The following is a 21,827-nucleotide window of genomic DNA, read 5'->3' as shown; positions in this document are numbered from 1 at the left end:
AAAGTTTCCTGATCTGGGGTTGGAAAAGCTCTACAATTTTTCTGTTTACTCAAGTCTCAGTGTTATCCTGCTATTACAGCATGGGTGATCACTAATTAGAAGGTTATCTTTGATGTGGTGGTGGAAAACGGTGCTCTAAAAACTTGTTTGAAAAACTTTTTACTGCAAACTAGCCCAATTTTGATCTGCAAATTTATCATGTTTTATAATTCACATTAAAAATTTTAAGCCACATTTTTAAAATAAAGAAGTGAGTACATTTTATAATTTCCATTGGAATGCAAATCAAATTGGAATAAAAATCTTACACCCATGAGAAATGTTGTCGTTGTTTTTAATATCATTTATCTGGTGGGGGAATTATACATTAGGAGGTTTTAGACAAAATAGCCTTTCTTATTGTAGAAGGTAAAGCTGGAAAAGTTAGCACTTTGTTTACAATATGAATTAAAAAGAAATAAGCAGAGGCCTGGGGAAAAGTGAAAATGCCACAGTTTTGGTTGAGATTGCCATAGAGAATTTGTGACAATTAAATTCATTTGGCCAGAACCCAGAGGAGTCTTGTGATGGTGGGCTGGGCTGCTATTAGAAACAGGTAGTCTGATGAAGCAAAATGATATATATGAAAATGTCTTATTAAAAGGTAAGTACAGTCAAAATATCACACAATCAAAATGTCATATAATTATTTCTTCTTGAAAGGTAAATAGGAAAAGAAAGTGAATTTAATCTGGATCATAAAGATGTGTCTCCAGACAAGTACATTGAGCTAAACTAAGTCAGTGAGAGTGCTAAAATGGGGTGTGCATAGAATGTGCACTAAGGCATTCAAATTCTCTTTTGGGGGTGTGTGTGTGTGTGAGTTGTTGGAACTGAGTTGACCAAGGGAAAGTAAATATCTATTTGTAACTGGCTAGGGCTTGCCTTTGTAAGTAGAAACAAACAAATGTTACTTTGTATTTCATCCCTATAAAATGATTTTTAGCCATTTTCCCAAACCAACAAGGTGAAGCAGGTAAGGCGATATTATTTAGTTTACTGAAAAGGAAATGGAATATTAGGTTTACATGTCCACGTTCTAATGATTAATGAATAATACTGAGAACTGTAAACCTTGTGATTTTCCCCTTCATTTCTTCTCAAAAATTGACATTTCAGTTTAACATCTCCTCTGGGGAGGAGGGGAAGCAAGATTTTCATTTCCCTGATCACCCCTTAGGAAATCTCTCTGTTAGCCTCTGGGGGGAAAATAGGGTAAATATTTTTTTCAGGAAAAATATGCAATATTCATTTAATCAGCCAGCTGATTTCAGTAAATTTCTATAAACTAATTCAAGGCCTAATTAACTTACAGATATAAGCATGAGAAAACTTACTTTAACTTACAAAATTCACCATAATGATACTATTACCTGACTATTAGGTTACTTTAATTACTATAATGAAGAGTAGAAAAAACTAAAGCGTAGCTATAGGATTTAACATTTGAATGCAATTATTACCAAATGCCAAGATAATGTCTGGCTAAGATGACCATTCCTAAAACTACAGAGTCTATCCCCCCCCCCCCTTTTTTTTTAGTAAGATCCAAACCCAGAGTAGAGCCAGTGCAGGGCTTGAACTCACAACCCTGAGATGAGAGGCCGGCTGCTAAACCTACTGAGCCACCCAGGTGCCCCACACCTCTGTCTTTAAAAGCATGAAACAGAACATCGAGAGAGTGTTTGCTCCAAATTGTTCAGACAACCTTCATCTTTGCTTCTGTTGGAAGACTGATTTCTTTTGGTGATTCCAGCCTAAGCTCCAGTAGAAGCATGGATTCTGACCTCTATTCTGAAAGATAAAAGGCCTAGGATGGGGATTCGGCAGCTTTGGCTCAATGTAATTAGGCCAAATAACAGCTTGCTGGCATTTATTTCCATAACAACGGTCTCACCTAGTGAAGAATGAGAAGGGTTTTGGGTGGCCTAAAAGAGAAACAAAATTACAATTACAAAGATCAGGGGCAGTAGTGGTGGACCAAATGTATTTTTCTGGGAAGGTAATTAACAAATGTCTTTACTTCCTAAATGTTTACAGGGTAGTTGCAAATCATTTTTCTTCTAGCAGTATTCTAGCTCATACAGGAATCTGCCAGCACACTAACTTTTCTGGTTTGTCCTTTTTGTTTTTGTTTTTAACATAGTCAATAGAAAAGGGAAAATTACCAAGCCCACAGGCAATTTGACCAACAGGCCCTGGAAAAACATTTGTGAAATCCCAAGGTCTGCAAACTTGAGTAAAGGCTCGCTTGTGAAATCCACACTTGGACCACTGATGATGAGTAAGCAGCGACTTCCACTCTGTCACATGTGTTCTCTCTCACTCAAATGCACACCCTCACAAGGAACAATTCCTCCATCTGGAACACGGGGACCTATCAATACATGTCCAAAGTTAAGGTGAAAACCCAGAGATGCTAAGGAACTGTCGCTTTGCGCTTCTTAGAGAGTAGTTATAAAGGAAAACAAAAGAAAGCAGAGGGAGTAGAAGGGAGAATGATGTTTCTACGCATTGTCTTTTTAGGATTTCAAGCATTTCTTAGGTTTCAAAATGTGCAGGTGGTATTTTATGCTTACTTACTGAAGAACTGTTTCACAATCAATTCACTTCCACTAAAGCTTATTGGAACTGGGGGGATGGGGGGATGGGGGCATGGAGAAGACCAAAATTGCTATTTTTACACTTAAAAAATCATTTTCCTATCTTTGAAAATCTTTGGGCTAGAAACACACAAGTTATTTTGCTGTCCTTAAAGTTATTCTCTCTCATCTGTTCACCACTTTTCCCCTGCCCATTTTCCTCCATACTTTTGAGGTTGTGGACTGAGAAATTCCAAAGACCATTCTGTCCACCCCTGGAAAGCATTTTGGTTCTAGAAAGGCTTTTGAATTATCCTAAAACTGAGGCAGGACTTAAGCACTCTGGCAATACATGAAACAAAATGGAGGAATCTTGACTCCCATTTCAAAGCCCCTTTCATGTGGCACCTTCCCATGAAATTACACAGGACACGATATAAGGTTTCCTCTGATGAGAAACAAATACATTTAACAACCTCTTTTATGAGGTTAATCATTCTGCAGGATATTTTCTTCTCCAAAGGAATTCCATGCCTTACAAATTTAAGCTATATGTTTTTTATCTTAAAGAGGCCAGCATCCTTATATCATAAATGGTAAAAGAAGGAACACAGAACCCAAAGAAGTTTGGAGATCTTGGCTCCATTGTCAGACTAAGTATCTTTAAAAATTTCTTAGAAGAGTAAAACCAACTTGCTCTATTTATGCTTTTCATGTCTCTCGGGACCGCATGAAGCACAGTTCTGAGACATTGTTCTAACTCAGCTGTAAATGAACAAAAAAAAAAAAAAAAAAAAAAAACACGCCCAAACAACCAAAAAATTAAAACCTAGTGTCTTTGAGCAGTGTTCTCAAACATCACCATCACTTCAGCATCACCTGGAGGGCTATTAAAAACACAAATTACTGGACTACGCTTACCCTCCCTCCTGAGTTTCCGATGTCATTGATCTGGGATCGGACCTGGGAATTTTCATTTCTAACTAAAATTCCCAGGTAGTGCTGATGCTGCTAGTCTAGGGACCGCCCTTCGAGATCCACTGTGCTATCCAAAACTTCTGACGACCTACTCCAAATTATGATACTTCAAGGTTCTCTGCATGTGTTCCGCAGAGAAGCCCCATCCGTTTGGTGCCAGTGGCATTTAGGAAAGATGATCTGCCCGGGGTTTGCCCAAGCACATTCCTTCCTAGGCCAGTCACTGCCGCGAAGACATAAGAGGGCAGATAGTCGCTAGACAGTTGCAGAAGGTCAAACGAACCCACTCGTTGCGGAATCTGCCCTCGCACGTGACCTCTGGGCGTCTACACCCTCACCCTTCGGCCTTCTCTCCACCCCCGGGCCAGACAGCCTCAGGCTCCCGGCTCCGTGGCCTTGACCTGCGATGGCTCTTCTAGGTGCGCTCGTCTGCTGCCTGTTGGTCGCCGGGCATGGCCGTCCCGGGCTCGGACTGCCTGTGGCGCCCGGTGGCAGCCCGGGTCCCGCTCCGGCAGTGGGTGAGTGCGCGACCCTTTCCCTGCCGGGAGCTGCCGGAGAGCGCCGGGCTAAAGCGCGCGGTCAGGAAAAGTGCTTGGGGGCAGCAGTGCGCCCCGCGGAGGCTCGCGGCAGTGGAGCCCCAGGCGCGCCGGGCGCTGGGAGGAGGAGGGCGACTGCGGGACCGGAGCGCCTAGCGACCGGCGGGAGGTCGGGCTGGGCGGGGAAGCATCTTTGCCAGTGGGGGCGCTGCAGGGGGCGGCGGACACCAGGTTCCTCCGGGTGTTCGTCCCGGGGAAGGAAGGCGTTCTCTGCGTGTCTCTAGGAAAACCGAAGCTAGAAGCTGGGTGTCCCGCATTCCCAGAGTGCCCGGTCTGCCCGGAGCGTAGGGGAGCTGCGGAGTTTCCTCTTCCCTACAGGGATGTACATTTCAGTGGCACTCAGGGTGTCTTCTGTCCTGCTCGCCGGGGTTGGTGGCCTTTTCTTCCCGCCCACTCCTCCAGCAGAGGACCATCACAGCCTCGATGCTACCCACCTCTTAGTCTATGTTAGAACTCGCGGGACCTTCATTTCACTTTACCTGGATGCCCCTGGGTTCTCTGTGGGTGGGACCAGTTTTACTCATTCTTCACACTTTACTGCAGTAGCGGTTCTCCAAGTGTGGGACCAGCAGCATCAGCAGCACCTAAATGTGTTAGAAAGGCAGGTTCCCAGCTCACCCCAGACCTACGCAACACCATACTCTGAAAATTGGGGCCCAACAACCTGTTTAAGGAGTTTTAGATTTTAGGATGCCTTTTGAGCCTTCAGTTTCAAAGATCAAGTTTCGCCCTGCCTCCCTGCCTCCCTTTGAAAATAATTGCTTCGTTAATTAGGGGAGGGGGGATTTTGTTAGGTGGAGTGCTGTTCTGTGTTTGGGCATAGCTGTCTCTGAAACTCAGCACAGTGCTCGGTGCTGAAACCTCCTCTCTTCTCTGATGCTCTTGCTCTCTCACACGACTTTGGATATGCTCTGAAAAAATACCTCCTCTGTCTGAGAGCCAAGTTCTCATGACTCAGCTGTCAGGCAGTTGAAAGCAAGAACTGTGAATCTGGTTTCCCAACTGTCAGTCGTACCAAGAAATTGATCCAAAATGCTTATGCATGCTGGTTTCTGCTTTTATTAAAGCTAGTTTTTTGTTTTTTGTTTTTTGTTTTTAATTGTGTTACTGTTTAGGATTTTGAGATAAAATATCCCAGGTTGCATGGGACCACCCAATGGCAAATCTGCTGTTTGGCTTTTAAGGATCTGATTGTAGAAGACCTCAATGACAACTTTCTGATGTGTGGGGAATCTTCACTTATACTTCCTTCTTTTGATAGAGAAGCTACAAGGCTGAGTCACTTAGGGAGGGGGTAGGGATGCGGAAACTGGGTTTAAAGATCTGCTGAATTGTTGACTCAGCAGTTTCACTGGATATATTATGTTATATGTTTTCCACTTGATGTGACCTTCTTTCTCCTCCTGATCCCATCCCAAATTGCTTCCTTTACAACACCCACCATGACTGGCCCCTGCTTCCTTGGTGTGTGTGTGTGTAAATTCTCAGTCCTATCAAGTCCCAGGGGGCAGAGGACAACAACCCAGGGAGACCTCACCTGGGTGTGTTTGTCTAGAACTCTTTAGAATTAGGGGCACCTGGGTGGCTCAGTCAGTTAAGCATCTGCCTTCAGCTCAGGTCATGATCCCAGGGTCCTCGGATCCAGTCCTGCTTCATGCTCCTTGCTCAGCAGGGAGCCTGCTTCTCTCTCTCCCTCTGCCACTCCCCTGCTTGTGCATGTTTGCTCTCTCTCCCTCTTTCTGTCAAATAAATAAGTAAAATTAAAAAAAAAAAGAATTAGTAGGTCAGGGCCTGCAGGAGTATTTGGTGGGAACTGTTGTTATAAGCACACAAACAAAAATACCTATTTGAAACAATAACCATGTGTCCAAACATCTGAATTATGTTTTACTAGGTTCTTTAGGATAAATTATAATGATTTTAGATAAACCATAAGGGTTTTTTTGGCATAGTGTTGAGCATTTATCTAGATATGTTGACAACATGCACATGCAGGTACACATATATTTGTGGAGATCTTGTTAAAGTTTGTCTGCGGAACAAGAGAGCAATCATCGTGTAGTGAAAAGAACTTGGGACTGCAAACCAGAGAATCTGTAGCAGAGTGTGGGCTCAGCCACAGGCCAGGTTTGTGGCCTTAGACAGACAGACAGACACACACACACACACACACACACACACACACACAGCAGTTTATCTCTAATTTCACTAGAGGAGGGAGGTGAGGCCTCCAGAGGTTCATTATTCATAAATCCCAGGTTAAGAACCTGGCAGAGCTCCTCTTGGCTTCTATTTAAAGACTTCCTTCAGTGCATCTAAATAATTACCCCCTCACTTATCTGGATCTGGCAGTGCAATGTAGTGGAAAGAGCACTCGACTGGAAGTCTAGAGAGACTGGTTCTGGTTCAGCTTTCATTACTGAGTCACCATGTGATCTTGAGGAAATCCTGAAATCTGCCTTTGCCTAATTAAAGAATGTTTATTGAGGGCCCACTCGAGGTCAGACATCTTCTAGATGCTGAGGATACAAAAATCGAGGTACTACAGATGTGTTTTTGATGTGTTTCCAGTTTGGGTTTATAAAACTTTAATGTATTCATTATCTCATGTTCCTTAATGGTCACGGTATCTCATGGAGGTGTCGTCATCTATTTCACATGAGGCAAGTGGGACGGGAGGACATTTGAAGGTGAGCACACACAGGGAGGCAAGCAGTGCAGGGGTTAAGAGCAGCACGGAATCTGGAGTTAGCTTTCCTGTATCCCTATCTTGACCCTGTTGTGTATGACACGTGTGACTTGGATTAATCTGTGTGCTGCACTTCCTTATCTGTAAATGGAAAATAACGATGAGTTAAGGTATGGAAAGTGTAAAAAACAGTACGAACCTTATAGTAAGTACTTGATAAAATCTAACTCTTACTTGGAAATGAGGAGGTTCAATCTCAAATTCAAGCTTGGGGTCAAAATAATAACAGTGTAATTAACATCGAGTTTACTAGATGCCAGGTATCTTCTAAGAGCTTTACTTCTAATAAATCACTTAACTCTCATGCAGGAGGCAGTGATATTCTTCCAATTTTGCAGATAAAACAAGCCAAGATCATACCGTTAGATTAGTAAGTGGAGCTTGGATTGATTGATTTTTAAAGATCTATTCATTTTATTTGAGAGAGAGAGAGACAGAGAGAGAAAGAGCAGGGTGGGGAGGTGCAGAAGGAGAGGGAGAGAGGGTCTTAAGTAGACTTTGTGCTGAGCATGGAGCCCCACCTGGGGCTGGATCCCATGACCCTGAGACCACAACCTGAGATGAAACCAAGAGTTGGACACTCAACCAACCGTACCACTCAGACGCCCCTGGAACTTGGACTGAAAGTTGCAGTAGTCTCACTCTGGAGTCCCTGCTCTTAACCGCAAAACTATACTGTTCTGTCCTCAGTTTATTGCACCTTAATACTCTACAAGTGATTAAAAAAAAACATGTTTACATACAAGTAAGATGTACTATATATTTATACACCAAGAAGGACAGCCTCCAGGCTGCTTGCCAACCCTGCTTTGCGTACTGGCTAAAGTATGCCTAAGCTAAAAATAAAAGTTGGAGTATTTTTCTGCATTAAGGAATAAAATAAATCACTCGTGGCAAATGTTTTCAAATGGGGACGGAATATCAAGTAACTAATCATAAGGACTGTTTTATGTCTACTTTCTTCTGGATCTTTTGTCTACCACTTCTTAGCTGTGAACTTAAATACGTTATAAAATTATGACAATGTTGTGGGAAAAAAACAACCCAAATATAACTTACCTTTTCCACCTTAACAAATGAACAGTTTTCAGTTTTTTGCTTTATTATCCCAGCTTTGGGTTCTGTTCAGGTGTTTGCTCACTTACATACTCAGCCTTTCTCATCTCTGTACAGACAGATCGCCTTCTGCTTGTTTGCTCCATGTTTCTAGATTAGGACATGCTGCTATGTCACTTCCGATGTGTTTCTGATATAAATTAGTCATCATCAGAGTGAACTCAAAATTCAAAGTGTGAAAAGCCTCAATGTTAAAATAACGTATTAATTGCACATGAGAAGGCAGCTAGATGATATATGTAATTTAGGTATAAGCAAACTAGAGGACCTTTCAAAATGGGGTTCAGATTTTGACTCTGCCGTTTATTAGCTGTGTATATCTGAGCAAGTTTCCTAATCGACCCAGCATTCATTTCTCAACTCTAAAATGAGAACTTCAAGTTTTGAGAATGAAATGACATAGTATATTTAGTTTCCTTATTATAATGTGTGGCACAAATGCTTAATAAAGAGAAGTACTACTGTGATTATTTGTACCAGTATTTCCTTCAATGAAAGACTCTTTCCTATGCTCTCAAATGGGTTCTCAGTTTCTCCCTGAGGTTTCGTCTCTTTAACAAACGCTTTCCTCAATATTATTAACATTTGATTCAAGTGTACATCGGGAGATGTTCCTGTATTTAGTAACTTTTAAGAGCTGCTAGCAATCCCTACTTTTGCCTTAAAACTAATATTAAAATGTTATGTTCTTTTTCCTTTAATGTTGAGAGGCGAGGATTTTCAAGAAAGTAGGAGTGAGACTGAGGTCCTCGTTCGGCAACCTATTCACTGTGGAACCCTAACAGACCATATAATGTTTCTATGTCAATTTTTCCACAAGAAGAATATAAATAAGTTCTAAAACCTTAATTTCTGCAAGGAAGGAAACATACTACTAAGACACGACATATATTCTTAGTGACCTCCCAGAAGGATATTTCCCTATATTTCATCATGCAACTTATGTTTGTTATGTAATCTTTGTTAGGTAGTCATGCCATCCCTGAGCTCATGAGTTCTGACACATGTAAGTAGTAAATTGTAGTAAATTCTTCCTACTCTCCGAAATCCTCATCTCCTGACAGGGAAGTATTGTATTTACCTTCAGGGCAGATGAACCTTTCAGTTATTAAGGCTTTCCTCCATTACAGGGAGAACTGTCTCTAGTTTTACCGTAAATATTTTTATGGGAATTCCGAAAGGGAAGCAGATTTAACACCATTTCTTTTCTAATCAACAGGACAGTTCTGGCATGTGACTGACTTGCACTTAGACCCTACCTACCACATCACAGATGACCACACAAAAGTGTGCGCTTCCTCCAAAGGCGCCAATGCCTCCAATCCTGGCCCCTTTGGAGATATTCTGTGTGATTCTCCATATGACCTTATTTTGTCAGCATTTGATTTTATTAAAAATTCAGGACAAGAAGCGTCTTTCATGATATGGACAGGGTAAGTGATTATGCAAACACCGTTAGTTACTCAATATTTATCCACAGTGTCCTGAGCTTCATTAGAATGCTGAATTCCTATGAAGATTAATTAGGTTTTAAGTTAAGAATTATTTGGGTTTTAAAAATACTATGTCAAATTAATCATTAGATTATTGGAGATAAGGAAGATTTTAGAAGTCTCAGAATTTTTAATTTTTGTAGAATACAGGCTCTAGACAAATGTTGATGTTAGCTAAGAGATGACTTCACAAACAGAACATTTACATCAGTGTTTTGAGGTGTTTATTAATGTGATAACAGGTCTTGTTTAAATAATCAAGAACAAAAGCCTACAATGGCAGTTAATCTGGGATAGTAATTTTGTAAATATCATCTTCTGGTGGTATAATTAATTAATTCTACCTGCCATGACAGAGTGATGAGGTCTGTTTCCTGTGCCTGCAGTAATGACCATGGTGCTATTTAACTAATTTATACATTATAACTCATTTAATCTTTGCAATTGGTTTTATTATTCCCATTTTACAGATGAAGAAATGAAGGCTGAGCATCTAACTTCTTGCTCAAGTGCACAGAGCTAGTAAATGGCAAAGCTGGGCAATTTTAGCTCGAATCTGTGCTTTTAGTTGCTCAAACATTTGTCTCTCATAATCTTCAGTCAAGCAGTGTAATAGGCTTGTATTTGTATTACGCAAATTTTTAAAGTAGGACTTTCTGTGGGAGAAAGGTAAATGAAGAGTAGTTTATCAACTCTTTTAACAATCATCTGTTGTTTTGTTGAGGAAGGTGTGCAGTGTACCTTCAGGGCAACAAGGCATCGTGCATACATCGAGTGACTTTTTATAGAAATTGGTTTTTTTCTCGGGGTACCTGGGTGGCTCAATTGGTTAAGCGGCTGACTCTTGATTTCAGCTCAGGTCATGATCTCAGGGTCTGGTATTCAGCCCTGAGCCCGGTGCTGGGCTCCACACTTGGCAGGGTGTCTGCTTGAGGATTCTTTCTCGCCCTCCTCCTCTGCCCCTGCCCCTGCTTGCACCCTCTCCTCCTGCCCCTCCCCCTGCCCGCGCACACTCTCTCTCTCTCTCTCAAATAAAGAAATCTTTTTTAAAAGAAAGTTTAGAAATTGATTTTGTTCTCTATGATTTGTCTCCTTTTCAGGGATAGCCCACCTCATGTTCCAGTGTATGAACTCTCAACAGACAAAGTCATAAGTGTGATTGCTAATATGACAACTACCATCCAGAGTCTCTTTCCAAATCTCCGGGTTTTCCCTGCGCTGGGTAATCATGACTATTGGCCACAGGTAAATTTGATTGCAACTTCCAAAAGTGTTTCAAGGATTTTTCCCATCAGGACTGTCAAAACTATGACAATAACTAGCTGATGGTAGGGCATGGGAATGCGGCTACGGCGGTAGAGTGTGCTCTTAATAACTTGAAGAAGGTGAGACAAGTGCTTTGGAGACTTCACAGTGACTCAAAATATTCCATAAAAAAAAGTTATGTCCATAGTGAGTTTTGGAAGCAAATTGCCTAGTTTGTGGATTATTTTTTTTTAAAGATTTTATTTATTTATTTGACAGAGATAGAGACAGCCAGCGAGAGAGGGAACACAAGCAGGGGGAGTGGGAGAGGAAGAAGCAGGCTCATAGCGGAGGAGCCTGATGTGGGGCTCGATGCCATAACGCCGGGATCACGCCCTGAGCCGAAGGCAGACGCTTAACTGCTGTGCCACCCAGGCGCCCCTAGTTTGTGGATTATTGATTCTTGTTTTCCTTCATATTCTTCCTCAATTTCTACTTTCTTTTGAATAATTTTGTTGTTCATTCAATTTCCATGATAAGGTTAGCAAGGAAGTTTAATATTGACAAATGTTTCCATCTTGCAGAATTTCTATCAGGCATACAAATTTCTCCACACTCTGCTCTATGCTAGATTATGATTAAAAACAAAAGCATAGGGGCACCTGGGTGGCTCAGTAGGTTAAGCGTCTGCCTTCGGCTCAGGTCATGATCCCCGGGTCCTGGGATTGAGCCCTTCGGTGGGCTCCCTGCTCAGCGGGGAGTCTGCTTCTCCCTCTTCTCCCTGCTCATGCTCTCTTGCTATCTCTGTTTCTCTCAAATAGATAAATAAAAAATCTTTCTTAAAAAAAAAATCCAAAACATAGCAAACTATCATAAGAACCAAAGAGGGAGGTTCCTGTTCAAGTCTAGTTTATTTAATTAAGATGTGATTCAAGACAGAGATTGTGTTCAGAATGTTTAATGCCTGATAAGCCCAGGTCTCAACCTATTAGAGGGACCATTTATTAAACAGCCTGTACATAACAGTTGGATGCTGGGCCTTGGCTATAGGGTCCTCTTAGAGTAGGTAGAATCTTAGACTTGTACAGATTCAAGAGATCTCAGAGACTGTTTTTTAGTTCAGGGCTTGGCAGACTGTGATCTGTGGTCCAAAAACATTTGTTTTTGTTATGAGGTTTTATCAGAACACAGCCATGGCTCTTCTTTCTGTCTTGCTTGTGGCTGATTTCTGATTTTGCACCAGAACAGCAGAGGAGAATTGTGGCCACAGAGACTGTATGGCCCATAAGCTTAAAATACTTATTATTTGGCCCTTCATAAGAAAAGTTTGCTGACCCTTGGTCTAGATCAACTCTTCATTTTATAGGTGAGAAAACTGAGGCCCGGAAATGTCACATTGCTTGTTCACATGCTCACAATCGCTTGGTGGTAGAGGCCACATCGTGGATCTTTGGCGTTCGATTAGACTAACATCCTTTCATATACCCCTTATTCTTGCCAGATTGACGTACTCAGTATTCCTGGACATGGTATTTACTTTCATACCTCTCTTCGGCTAGAATTATCTCCTTGCTTAGAATATCTGTTCCATCTCATATCAAAAGAATGGTTCGTGAGGGTTTTGATCACCTAAATACAGTGATTTTGAAAAGTTGTACTCTAGGATGAGCTTAAGTTTCAAGTAACTTCGTGGCACTGGCCTCCAGGCTTATGTTAGTCTCTGTGAGTCATCCTGTAAACCAGGGGTCAACTTTGTTACTGTTAGGATGTTAGACCACACAGGGCAGACGCTTGGGGATGAACATTCTCTAGAAGCCAGAGGCTACCCAGACTGGGTTTTTTTGTTCTGTTTTGTTTTTAAGATTTATTTATTTATTTATTTTAGAGAGAGAGAGAGAGTGAGAAGGGGGAGGGACAGAGGGAGAGAGAGAACCTTGAAGCAGGCTCCCCACTGAGCATGGAGCCTGACGTGGGGCTCAATCATAGGACCCCAAGATCATGACCTGAGCCAAAAACAAGAGTTGGCTGCCTAACCCACTGAGCCACCCGGGCGCCCCATGCACATTGTTTTTATATGCTTTAGGTGACAGGCAGATTGGTGTAGTGGAGAACACGTGGGGTTTAGAGCTGTATTCACTAGACTATAAACCTACCCTGCTCTGCTCCCAAAAGCTTGACCAACTTGGATAATTCACTTAATGTCCTTGACTCATAAGTCACTCGTTTGTAAATAGGAGCAGTGCTACCTGCCCTGGAAAGTTTCTGTGAGAATTAGTGCTATGGCGTGAAAAGGCGATAGCTTCCAGCCTGGCACATCTGAGCCCTCAGTAAGTGGAGTGGCAGTTATTACAGCAGTACGCAGGGACGTGGGATACATTTTCCCCAACTCCTTTGGGGATTTGTTTCATTTTGCTTTTATTTCCGTCCTCTTTTCGTGAAGTCAAAGCTTATAATAATTCAAAGATAGAGGTGATATCAAAATTCTAAAATATATCCTGTTGTATGTATAGCTAGGGTATGTTGGGCAGCCCGTATACCTTAAAGAGTTAATTTTTTTCTCTTTCAGACTTATGACTTTATATCTGAAAATCTTCTTTCTGTTATTCTACTTCCATCCTTCCACCCCAGTTTCAGAAATGTCAAATGTAACATGAAAACCCCATAACAAATTCTCCTACAGACAGATAGCCGAGGTCAAATTCTGGTGAATATTAGTAACAACTATGTTAGTATTATTTAACAAATAATTAGGTAGCAAATAATTTGTTAAGTATTATTTCTCTATTAAAATCTCATAAACATGCACATAAACATAGTTACATAAGCATACATACACAGATGCTCATCCCCACCCATTACATCAGAAGTAGATATTAGCGTGGGCAGCCCAGGGATTCCTTCCAGTCGCCACCCAAGGAAGTAGTCTGGGCCAGGTTCCTCATTTACTCCTACACTGGCAAGGCTGGTGCCAACAAACTTATGGGTGAGTCACTTCTCATTATACCTCATTTCTCGGCAGTGCTCATGTCACAGCCAAAGAGGATTGAGATGATGGCATGGTACACCAGATAATTGGGCATAGGAGTGATGGAGGAAAGACTTGGCATTTAGACCAAGCTCTGGAACTGACCAGCTGTCCCTGGGTGAATCCTCTAACTTCTCTGGTGCTCATATTTTGCATATCTAAAATTGAGAGAAGAGTCTAGAGTAATTTTATGTAATTTTATGGTTATACATGACCATACCAGTATGTTGGCGTGGCTAACATCAATGGCTAACACTTTGAGGTTTTTGATGTTGATGATGATACCCAATTTTTCATCAGAATCCGGATTGACCTATAAGTCATTGTATGATTTTCTGATATCTGACACAAATTAAAAATATACTTAGGATAGTTAGTTCTAGTTAGAACAAGTCATTTGGTTATTATGTTCCCTGAATGTACTTGTATTTTCATCATGTATTAGGGATATGTATTAGGAATTAATGTGACTTGGGTGTCATCTTGAAAAATAACGAAGCATTTTAACTAATGCTAACAGGAAAACTCCTTTAAGAAATAGGTCCATATCACCAACATACAGAGGAATATGAGGGGAGTGAAGAAAATGGCTTCAGTTTATTAATACAATTTTTTAAAACAAAAAAAATAGGAATAATTACCAAATTTCACACATGATTTGTGGATTTTTATTCAGTATATACTTTCTTAAAATTTGGGGCTTTTTCCCTTCCTTAAAACTTATGTCACATAAAGATTCTATAGTATAATATGATAAAATAGGTTGATAAAAAATACTTTATGATAATAAAAATGTTTTATACACATGTTGTTTAAAAAATCAAAACCTGTTGATATAAAGAGAAGTCTTCAAATACAAAAGCACGTGGTTATAAATTTTCATTCAGGAAGTTCAGAAGTTTTATACTAGGGTGAGCATTTCAGAGGACATTGTTTAATTCTAAAATCATGAAGTTTTCTTCAACGTGCTATACCAGGCCCTGCATGTTCAGGCTCAAACCTGCCTGCCTCTGTGTCACTTTAATGAGCTCACTCCCACATCTATCCTATATCCTGGCCAACCAGCACAAGCGCTTTTCTCTGTAAGTAACGCTGTGCATGTTGGCGTCTGGGCCATTGTCTTTGCTTTGATGCCCTTTCTTGCCAACTTGATGAAATCATTATTCAAAGCCTGGTTTGTATGCTCTCTTCACTTTCCCCACAGTGCCATGGGGGCCAGACTCAATTATTCACACCTCTATCCTCCCAGAACCTTTGTGGTAGCACCTTGCACATTGTCTTATAGCTGATTGATTATATATTTTTTTGTCTCCTTAAGTTATAAATTCCTCAAAGATTAAGTCTATCCAGTATTCATCCTTGCATCTCCAGATGTCTAGCATAGTCGTATGGGCTCTAGTAATGTTTAAATCAGTTAATCCACGTGTCCTTAAAGTTTCAACGGTGGGCTATGTTGTTTGTGGCCAGGATCAACTGCCCGTCGTCACCAGCAAGGTGTACAATGCCGTAGCAGATCTCTGGAAACCCTGGCTCGATGAAGAAGCTATTCGTACTTTAAGGAAAGGTAAGTGAAAGATTTATTCATCCTCATTTCGTCTCTATTTTTATTCATGTTGTTTAGACTAAGATCTTTAATGTTTGCCTGGGTGTATTCATTCTGGAGGTGCCCAGTTTTTCTGGAGGCCATATGTCATCTTTGAAAGCTGAGGGGAGGCAGGGATGGTGAGTGGACCCAGGGCAAAGAGAGCGGGTCCAAGGTCAGGGGCTAGCTCTAAAAGTGTCACTGCAGCACACAGTGGGTGTTGTCACCACGGGCTCGTGAGTGTGAGCGGGGCTCTGCCTTAAAGCCTCAGCCCCCCGAGACTGCGGCAGCTCTGGTTGATCTGACGTCTCTTCCATGGCCGTGCCTGGCAAGGTCCAACTGTGTTCCCATTCTGCGCATTTCATATTTCATGCTCTCATCTTAACTCCCCAAACATGCCGAGGTAGAAGTTGATGCACGAATATTTCCTTTCCAAAATTCCATACCTCACGGCCTAGTCCCCAAACACTTAACTAATGTTTCATCTGAATATTGGATACAACCGTTGTTATCAGCTCAGTATGTGGAAGGGCTGCCGCGCGACCTGGCACACAGTAGGTTTTCAGTAAGTGTTCAACCTGATTCTTATTTAATGACAGCCTGTGTACATACTAACTAAATAATGAGAAATAAGTATAACCTTCCTGACTGGCTTGTCAACCATAATTAAGAATTTGCTTTCATTGTCACTGTGAATCTGTGTGTGTGTTTTCCTAGAGTGTGTCTTACATTTGTTTTTATAGGTGGCTTTTATTCGCAGAAAGTTTCGCCTAATCTGAACCTTAGGATCATCAGTCTAAACACAAACTTGTACTACGGCCCAAATATCGTGACTCTGAATGAGACTGACCCAGCCAATCAGTTTGAATGGCTAGAGAATACACTGAACACCTCTCAGCAAAACAAGGAGAAGGTATATCCCAGGGACCCAAATCTATCAGGGGATAAACAGGGGCTAAATGTGGGTATTTATTAACTCAAGTGGGGGTCAGGTATTAATAAAAGTATTAAAATTTGAAGTTGTTTTCGCATGAAACACCTTATGGTTTAATTAACTGTTGAGTTTGTTTGATTTTGCTTTGCTTTTAATGCTTTGAGGATTGATTGACACCTGTTTTTTTATAAAAACAAATTGTGACCAAGGTCATAGTTACCAAATATCATCAACAGTGTAGTTTAAATGAGTCAAATGCAAATGTAGTGATATTAATAGTTTTATAATTTCATCCTTTTTTGGTGATAGGAGAGATGGTATATTAGCTTTCTAAATTTTAATTAATCTGCTTTCAATCTTGGGTATCTAAATGTCACTTGGTTGTGATAAGTGTGCAGAAAGATTCTCATCAGCCCTCCTTGTGTTTTTTTTCCAGGTGTACATCATAGCGCATGTCCCGGTGGGGTATCTGCCCTATTTAAGCAGCACCCCAGCAATGAGAGAATTCCATAATGAGAAATTGATAGATATTTTTAGAAAATACAGCAGTGTCATTGTAGGACAATTTTATGGACACACTCACAGAGATAGCATGATGGTTCTTTCTGATCAAAAAGGTAATATGATATTCTGTTTGCATCTCCTTAATCCAAGATGCTAGAACAAAGCAGTGGGTATCTGGTAATTTTTACTGATCCAGCAAATTAAAAGTTTCACTAAATGAGCCTGCCAGCACCAGATTCTCCCGAATTATCTTCTATGCTTGTAAGTCAAGTGTCTAATTCGTGGTTAGGCCTGCAATTGGGTTTCTCCCTATTCATTCCACGGGGCCACCATCATTTGATAGCTGTGAACAAAAAAGGCTCTGAAACCCTCAGCTCACTCAACTTTTCTTTTAGATCCTCAAGTTTAGAGAAATATTGCTGTTCGTTATTTACCTCCTAGACTCAAGTTTCTTTTGATATGACTTGTTTTACTTCTCAGACTTTGATTAGCAAAGCACAATTTACCGTTGGTTTAAAATTTATCAAGTGCTTAATGTTAAGTGCAAATCAACATTGTCATCTACTCAAAATTAAAAGAAAAAAAAATAGAAGAAGCTCGAGCATCAAACAAACCATGATTACCTATTTTTAAAGATGACTTCCTCACGAGGACAGGAAGTTGGGAGTTAACAAAATAAGGGTTCTGATTTTAGATTAGTCAGCCAGGAAAAAAAAAAAACAATATATATTTTTTCCAGCAATTGGAGAACGTTTTCAAAATGCATTTCATCTACAATGAACAGGCTTGGTAAAAAAAGACCATTTTTCAGCAGTTGATAGCTTTTTTACTCTGAAATTTAGTCCTTTAATAGCTATGTATAAAAACAGGGTGACCCTAATCAGATTCTTAAGTGTAATTATTGGCATATTGTTCTGGGTAGATGTATGGAACAAACTAGTGTTGTATTTGTGTGTGTGTGTACTTGTAATAACTTGGATTTTGTTATTATGAAAATTTTCAAATATGCCCCTAGGCAAAGAATAATAAAACAACCCCCCATGTACCATCACTTATATTTAACATCTATCGAGATTTTGCCACATTTGCTTTACTATCACTTTATTCTTTTTTCTTGTTCTCAAGTATTTGAAAGGGAATCTCAAGCATTACATCTATTTTAGCCCTACGTGCATTGCTAGAATACACAGCTAACTCACATACTCATAATATGATTGACTTACCTACAAAGATCCATAATAATTCTTTGGTATCATCTAATACCAGATCATAATAAAAATTCCTTTATTTTCTCAAAAGTGTCTCTTTATAGTTGTTTCAAGTCAGGATTCATCAAGGATAATATCTCATTTGGCTGTTATGTCTGTTAATCTCTTAATCATGAATTTGTTCATATTTTTGATAAAGTTAAACTCAATTAAAAAAAATATGTTTATACACATATGTTTTATCCAGGAAGTCCAATAAATTCTTTGTTTGTGGCGCCTGCTGTGACCCCAGTGAAGAGTGTTTTGCAAAAACAGACCAACAATCCCGGCGTCAGACTATTTCAGTATGATCCTCATGATTATAAATTATTGGTAAGTTGGCACAATTTTAGAATTACGCATGTCTTTGTACAGTTTTCATTAGTTTAGTTGAATGTCTTCAGCTTAACTATGTAAGTTGTTTCTATATTGAAATCTCATGATGTCTTTCCTCTTTTTTTATATTTGGCTTATCAGCGCTTGCTAAGTATGGGTGTAGGTCAGCTTTTGGGAGGTTGTTTCTGTCCTTGTAAGGACGTCACATTTGTTTCACACATTGGGCAGGACCTGATTTGTGGACTTGTATACATACCGAAACTTTTCACTAGGCCATATTTGTTACTCATGACTCTTTTCTACACCATAGCTGTGCAGATAATTCTAGACTCTGAAACTGTACTCTTTCAAGAGTTGTTTTACCTAACTTCCTTGTCCCCAGTCTATTCTTCTGTAAAATGAGCATTAAACCAAGTATTACTGACCTCACAGAGTTGCTGTGAGGATTGCTTGAACAAATACACGTAAAGCACTTAGAAAAATGCTTGCTTCTAGGAAGCACTCGATACATGGTAGCAGAATTTTTTTGTAAAGAAAATAAATTGAGCTGGACATTTATCTTTGACACAAATGTTCTCTGGAACTTGTACCCGGCTGTGTTTTAGACCAATTTAGCCTTGAAAGGCTGAGCATTTTGCTTATCAGTACTGCTCCTTTTAATTAATATCATTGGAAAAGAAGTTTTCAACTAAAGTTTTTATTGATGTAAATGCATTTTTAATAATAAAATAACATATAATTTAATTTTATATAATATATAATATAATAATAATATAATTATCATTAATAATTTAATAATAAATTTAATAAGCGGTAGCTCTCTTATTCTGTAGAGCATGTTTTTATGAAGGAAGAGGGCAGGGCAGTCTGATTTAATTCGTAAACATTAGATTAAATGAGGAAATAAAAGAGTTGACTGAATTAATTTTACAGCTCTTAGCTTCCTATTTTTGGATCTGAACATAGATACACACACACACACATATACGTTTATATTATATATGTGTATACATGTACATATACGTGTGTGTGTGTGTGTGTGTGTATGCACACATACTGACATGGAAAGATGCCGTGATATAGCACTAAATTATTTTTAAAAGTGCAAAATAGTGCATAGTATAACTTCATTTTTTGAAAAAGCCAAAAAGATAGCAAATAGGTATATATATTCTAAATATTTATATTTGCTTTGTACGTAAAGTCTAGAACAACACACGTACACTAGAGTGCTGATAAGTGTTTAACAAGTTGCTCATTGGGGAAAAACACTTATTTATAGTGCCGATTTCCATGATATAGCAACTCCCATCATGGCCAATTTTAAGCTGCCAAAGGGATGTCAATTAACTTGCAAGATTGCCACAAATTTGATCATTGGCTCTGTGAGCTGATACCAGCTGCCTCAGCACACCGCTGATTTATACGCAGCTATTAGCAGTGGTTACTTCTGAGGTGTGGGAATCAAAAGCTTTTTATTTTGTATATCTCTCTGTATAGTTTTGCTTATTTTCTATTATGTTCTTTCATTATTTTCACAATATAGATTTTTCTATGGGGACTTTTTTTTTTTCTAACAAAACCAAATCTCCCTGTTTTAAATGACTACAACTTTAAATTAAGAAGGTCACATAAATCCCAACAAGGACTCTTCTGCTGTGCAGTACTTTATATGCCAAAGAATAAGCCACGCTTTGTGATTGTTTTGCTATAGGATATGTTGCAGTATTATTTGAACCTGACAGATGCAAATCTAAAGGGAGAATCCGACTGGAAGCTGGAATATGTGCTGACGCAGACCTACGACATTGAAGACCTGCAGCCACAAACTTTGTATGGATTAGCTAAACAGTTTGCAATCGCAGGCAGTGAGCAGTTTATAAAATACTACAATTACTATTTTGTGAGTTATGACAGCAGTGTAATTTGCGATGGGAAATGTAAGGCCTATCAAATTTGTGCAATTTTGGGTCTTGATCATAGTTCCTATGTAGATTGCCTCAAACAACATTATATAAAGTACCGTCCCTAGAATTTCATGGTTTGTGTTCCTAGAAAATGTAACACTGTTCTGTTTCTGAGATCAGTTTGTGGGAATTGTTACGTCAACCTTTGTGAGCTACTGAGTGGGCAAGCAAGATTCCTAATCTTTGCTTTCTTTTTTATAAGCCTCAAATGTAGATATTTGTAACATTCTAAATCTTTATTAAATCGAATATATTTGAACTGCCCATTTCTAGAATGATGTCTCGATGTGAATACTGTATCTTCCAGTTTATATGTCTAATTTAAACTCTTGTACACTCTTGAAATTGTCATTTATACAATAAAGCAAATGATTTCTCAAGTATGATGAATTATTTTTCTATTTTTTATATATTTGTTTTTATTTAAATGTAATTAATTAACATATAATGTATTATGGTCACTGATTCATCAGTCTTATATAACACCCAGTGCTCATTATATCACGTGCCCTCCTTAATGCCCATCACCCAGTTACCCCAACCCCTCACACCCCTCCCCTCCAGCAACCCTCAGTTTGTTTCCTATGATTCAGTCTGTTATGGTTTGTGTCCCTCTCTGATTTCGTCTTGTTTTATTTTTTTCCATGATGAATTATTTTTAATAGGAAAATTTTCTTTTAATTCACTCTTAAAAACTCATATGTAAACTGAGGTTCAAACTGCTTAAACTCAAGTGTCAACTGGGGCTAATATTGTCTCCATGCACTGTCTACTGTTGGGGAAACACCAAGGTCTCACTGAGGCCATCGTGGGGCCTGTGAAACACCAAAGGACATGGGTTGTTTAGCTGTCCTTCCTCTGTGCATGAAGGGGAGTCCTCTATAGTACCGCTAACTTTTCAGAAAGTCACAAGTTGTGCTTCTTGTAACTGCGGTATGAGCATAAGGCCTAGATCCTAGCCCAGTGGCTGGCACTTAGTAAATAACTGTCGAAAGGAACTGAAAGGCATGAGTATTTCTCAAAGGAATACGTGAGAACGCAGCACTGTCATGATACTCCAAGAGAGGGTAAAAATGAGCCTTAGCTTTGTGGGATTGTTTTTCGGGTTCTCCCCTGGTTGCTTGCCTCTCGGCAGCTTCCCTTAAGCTGTTGTTTGCTTCCAGGCTAAGGGGGAGAAATTAAGTAGAAGAGCAGAGGAGGAGGCCCAGGGGGTTAGGACACCAGTACTTTGGTTCGCTGAAGAAGACACCATAAGCGACCTGAGGTCAATCAACAAGGAGAGTGAAACTCATTATCCTGTGACTGGTTTGACTTTGTGTCAAAAAAAAGACTTACACATGTCAGATCTCACCATAATGAAACTAAATTATTCTGATTTCCAAAGGGCTGAGAACACAAATACTGCAAAATAAAAATAGAACATCTAAGAGACTA

General features: G+C 39.8%; 1 protein-coding gene across 1 annotated transcript; it reads left to right on the top strand.

Moving 5' to 3' along the window:
• The first annotated feature begins 3,821 nt into the window (after nt 1-3,821).
• Nucleotides 3,822-20,776, top strand: SMPDL3A (sphingomyelin phosphodiesterase acid like 3A). Its single transcript, XM_026504734.4, has 8 exons — nt 3,822-4,117; nt 9,280-9,493; nt 10,654-10,798; nt 15,291-15,387; nt 16,149-16,318; nt 16,776-16,956; nt 18,299-18,423; nt 20,141-20,776. Exons 1-8 carry the CDS (start codon nt 4,006-4,008, stop codon nt 20,456-20,458), a joined length of 1,362 nt encoding a protein of 453 aa, XP_026360519.1. The 5' UTR covers nt 3,822-4,005; the 3' UTR covers nt 20,459-20,776.
• The last annotated feature ends 1,051 nt before the right edge of the window (nt 20,777-21,827 follow it).

This window comes from Ursus arctos, unplaced genomic scaffold (genome assembly GCF_023065955.2).
Source record: "Ursus arctos isolate Adak ecotype North America unplaced genomic scaffold, UrsArc2.0 scaffold_13, whole genome shotgun sequence".
NCBI lineage: Eukaryota > Metazoa > Chordata > Mammalia > Carnivora > Ursidae > Ursus > Ursus arctos.
This window is presented reverse-complemented; position numbering and strand designations above follow the sequence as displayed.

What these genes read in the sequence shown, in the direction of transcription:
- SMPDL3A (XM_026504734.4), top strand. Translation starts at nt 4,006, where the DNA reads ATGGCTCTTCTAGGTGCGCTCGTCTGCTGCCTGTTGGTCGCCGGGCAT. An exon ending in GGGTCCCGCTCCGGCAGTGG is followed by an intron (nt 4,118 to 9,279) that starts GTGAGTGCGCGA and finishes TCTAATCAACAG; the next exon opens with GACAGTTCTGGCATGTGACT. An exon ending in CTCAGCAAAACAAGGAGAAG is followed by an intron (nt 16,319 to 16,775) that starts GTATATCCCAGG and finishes TTTTTTTTCCAG; the next exon opens with GTGTACATCATAGCGCATGT.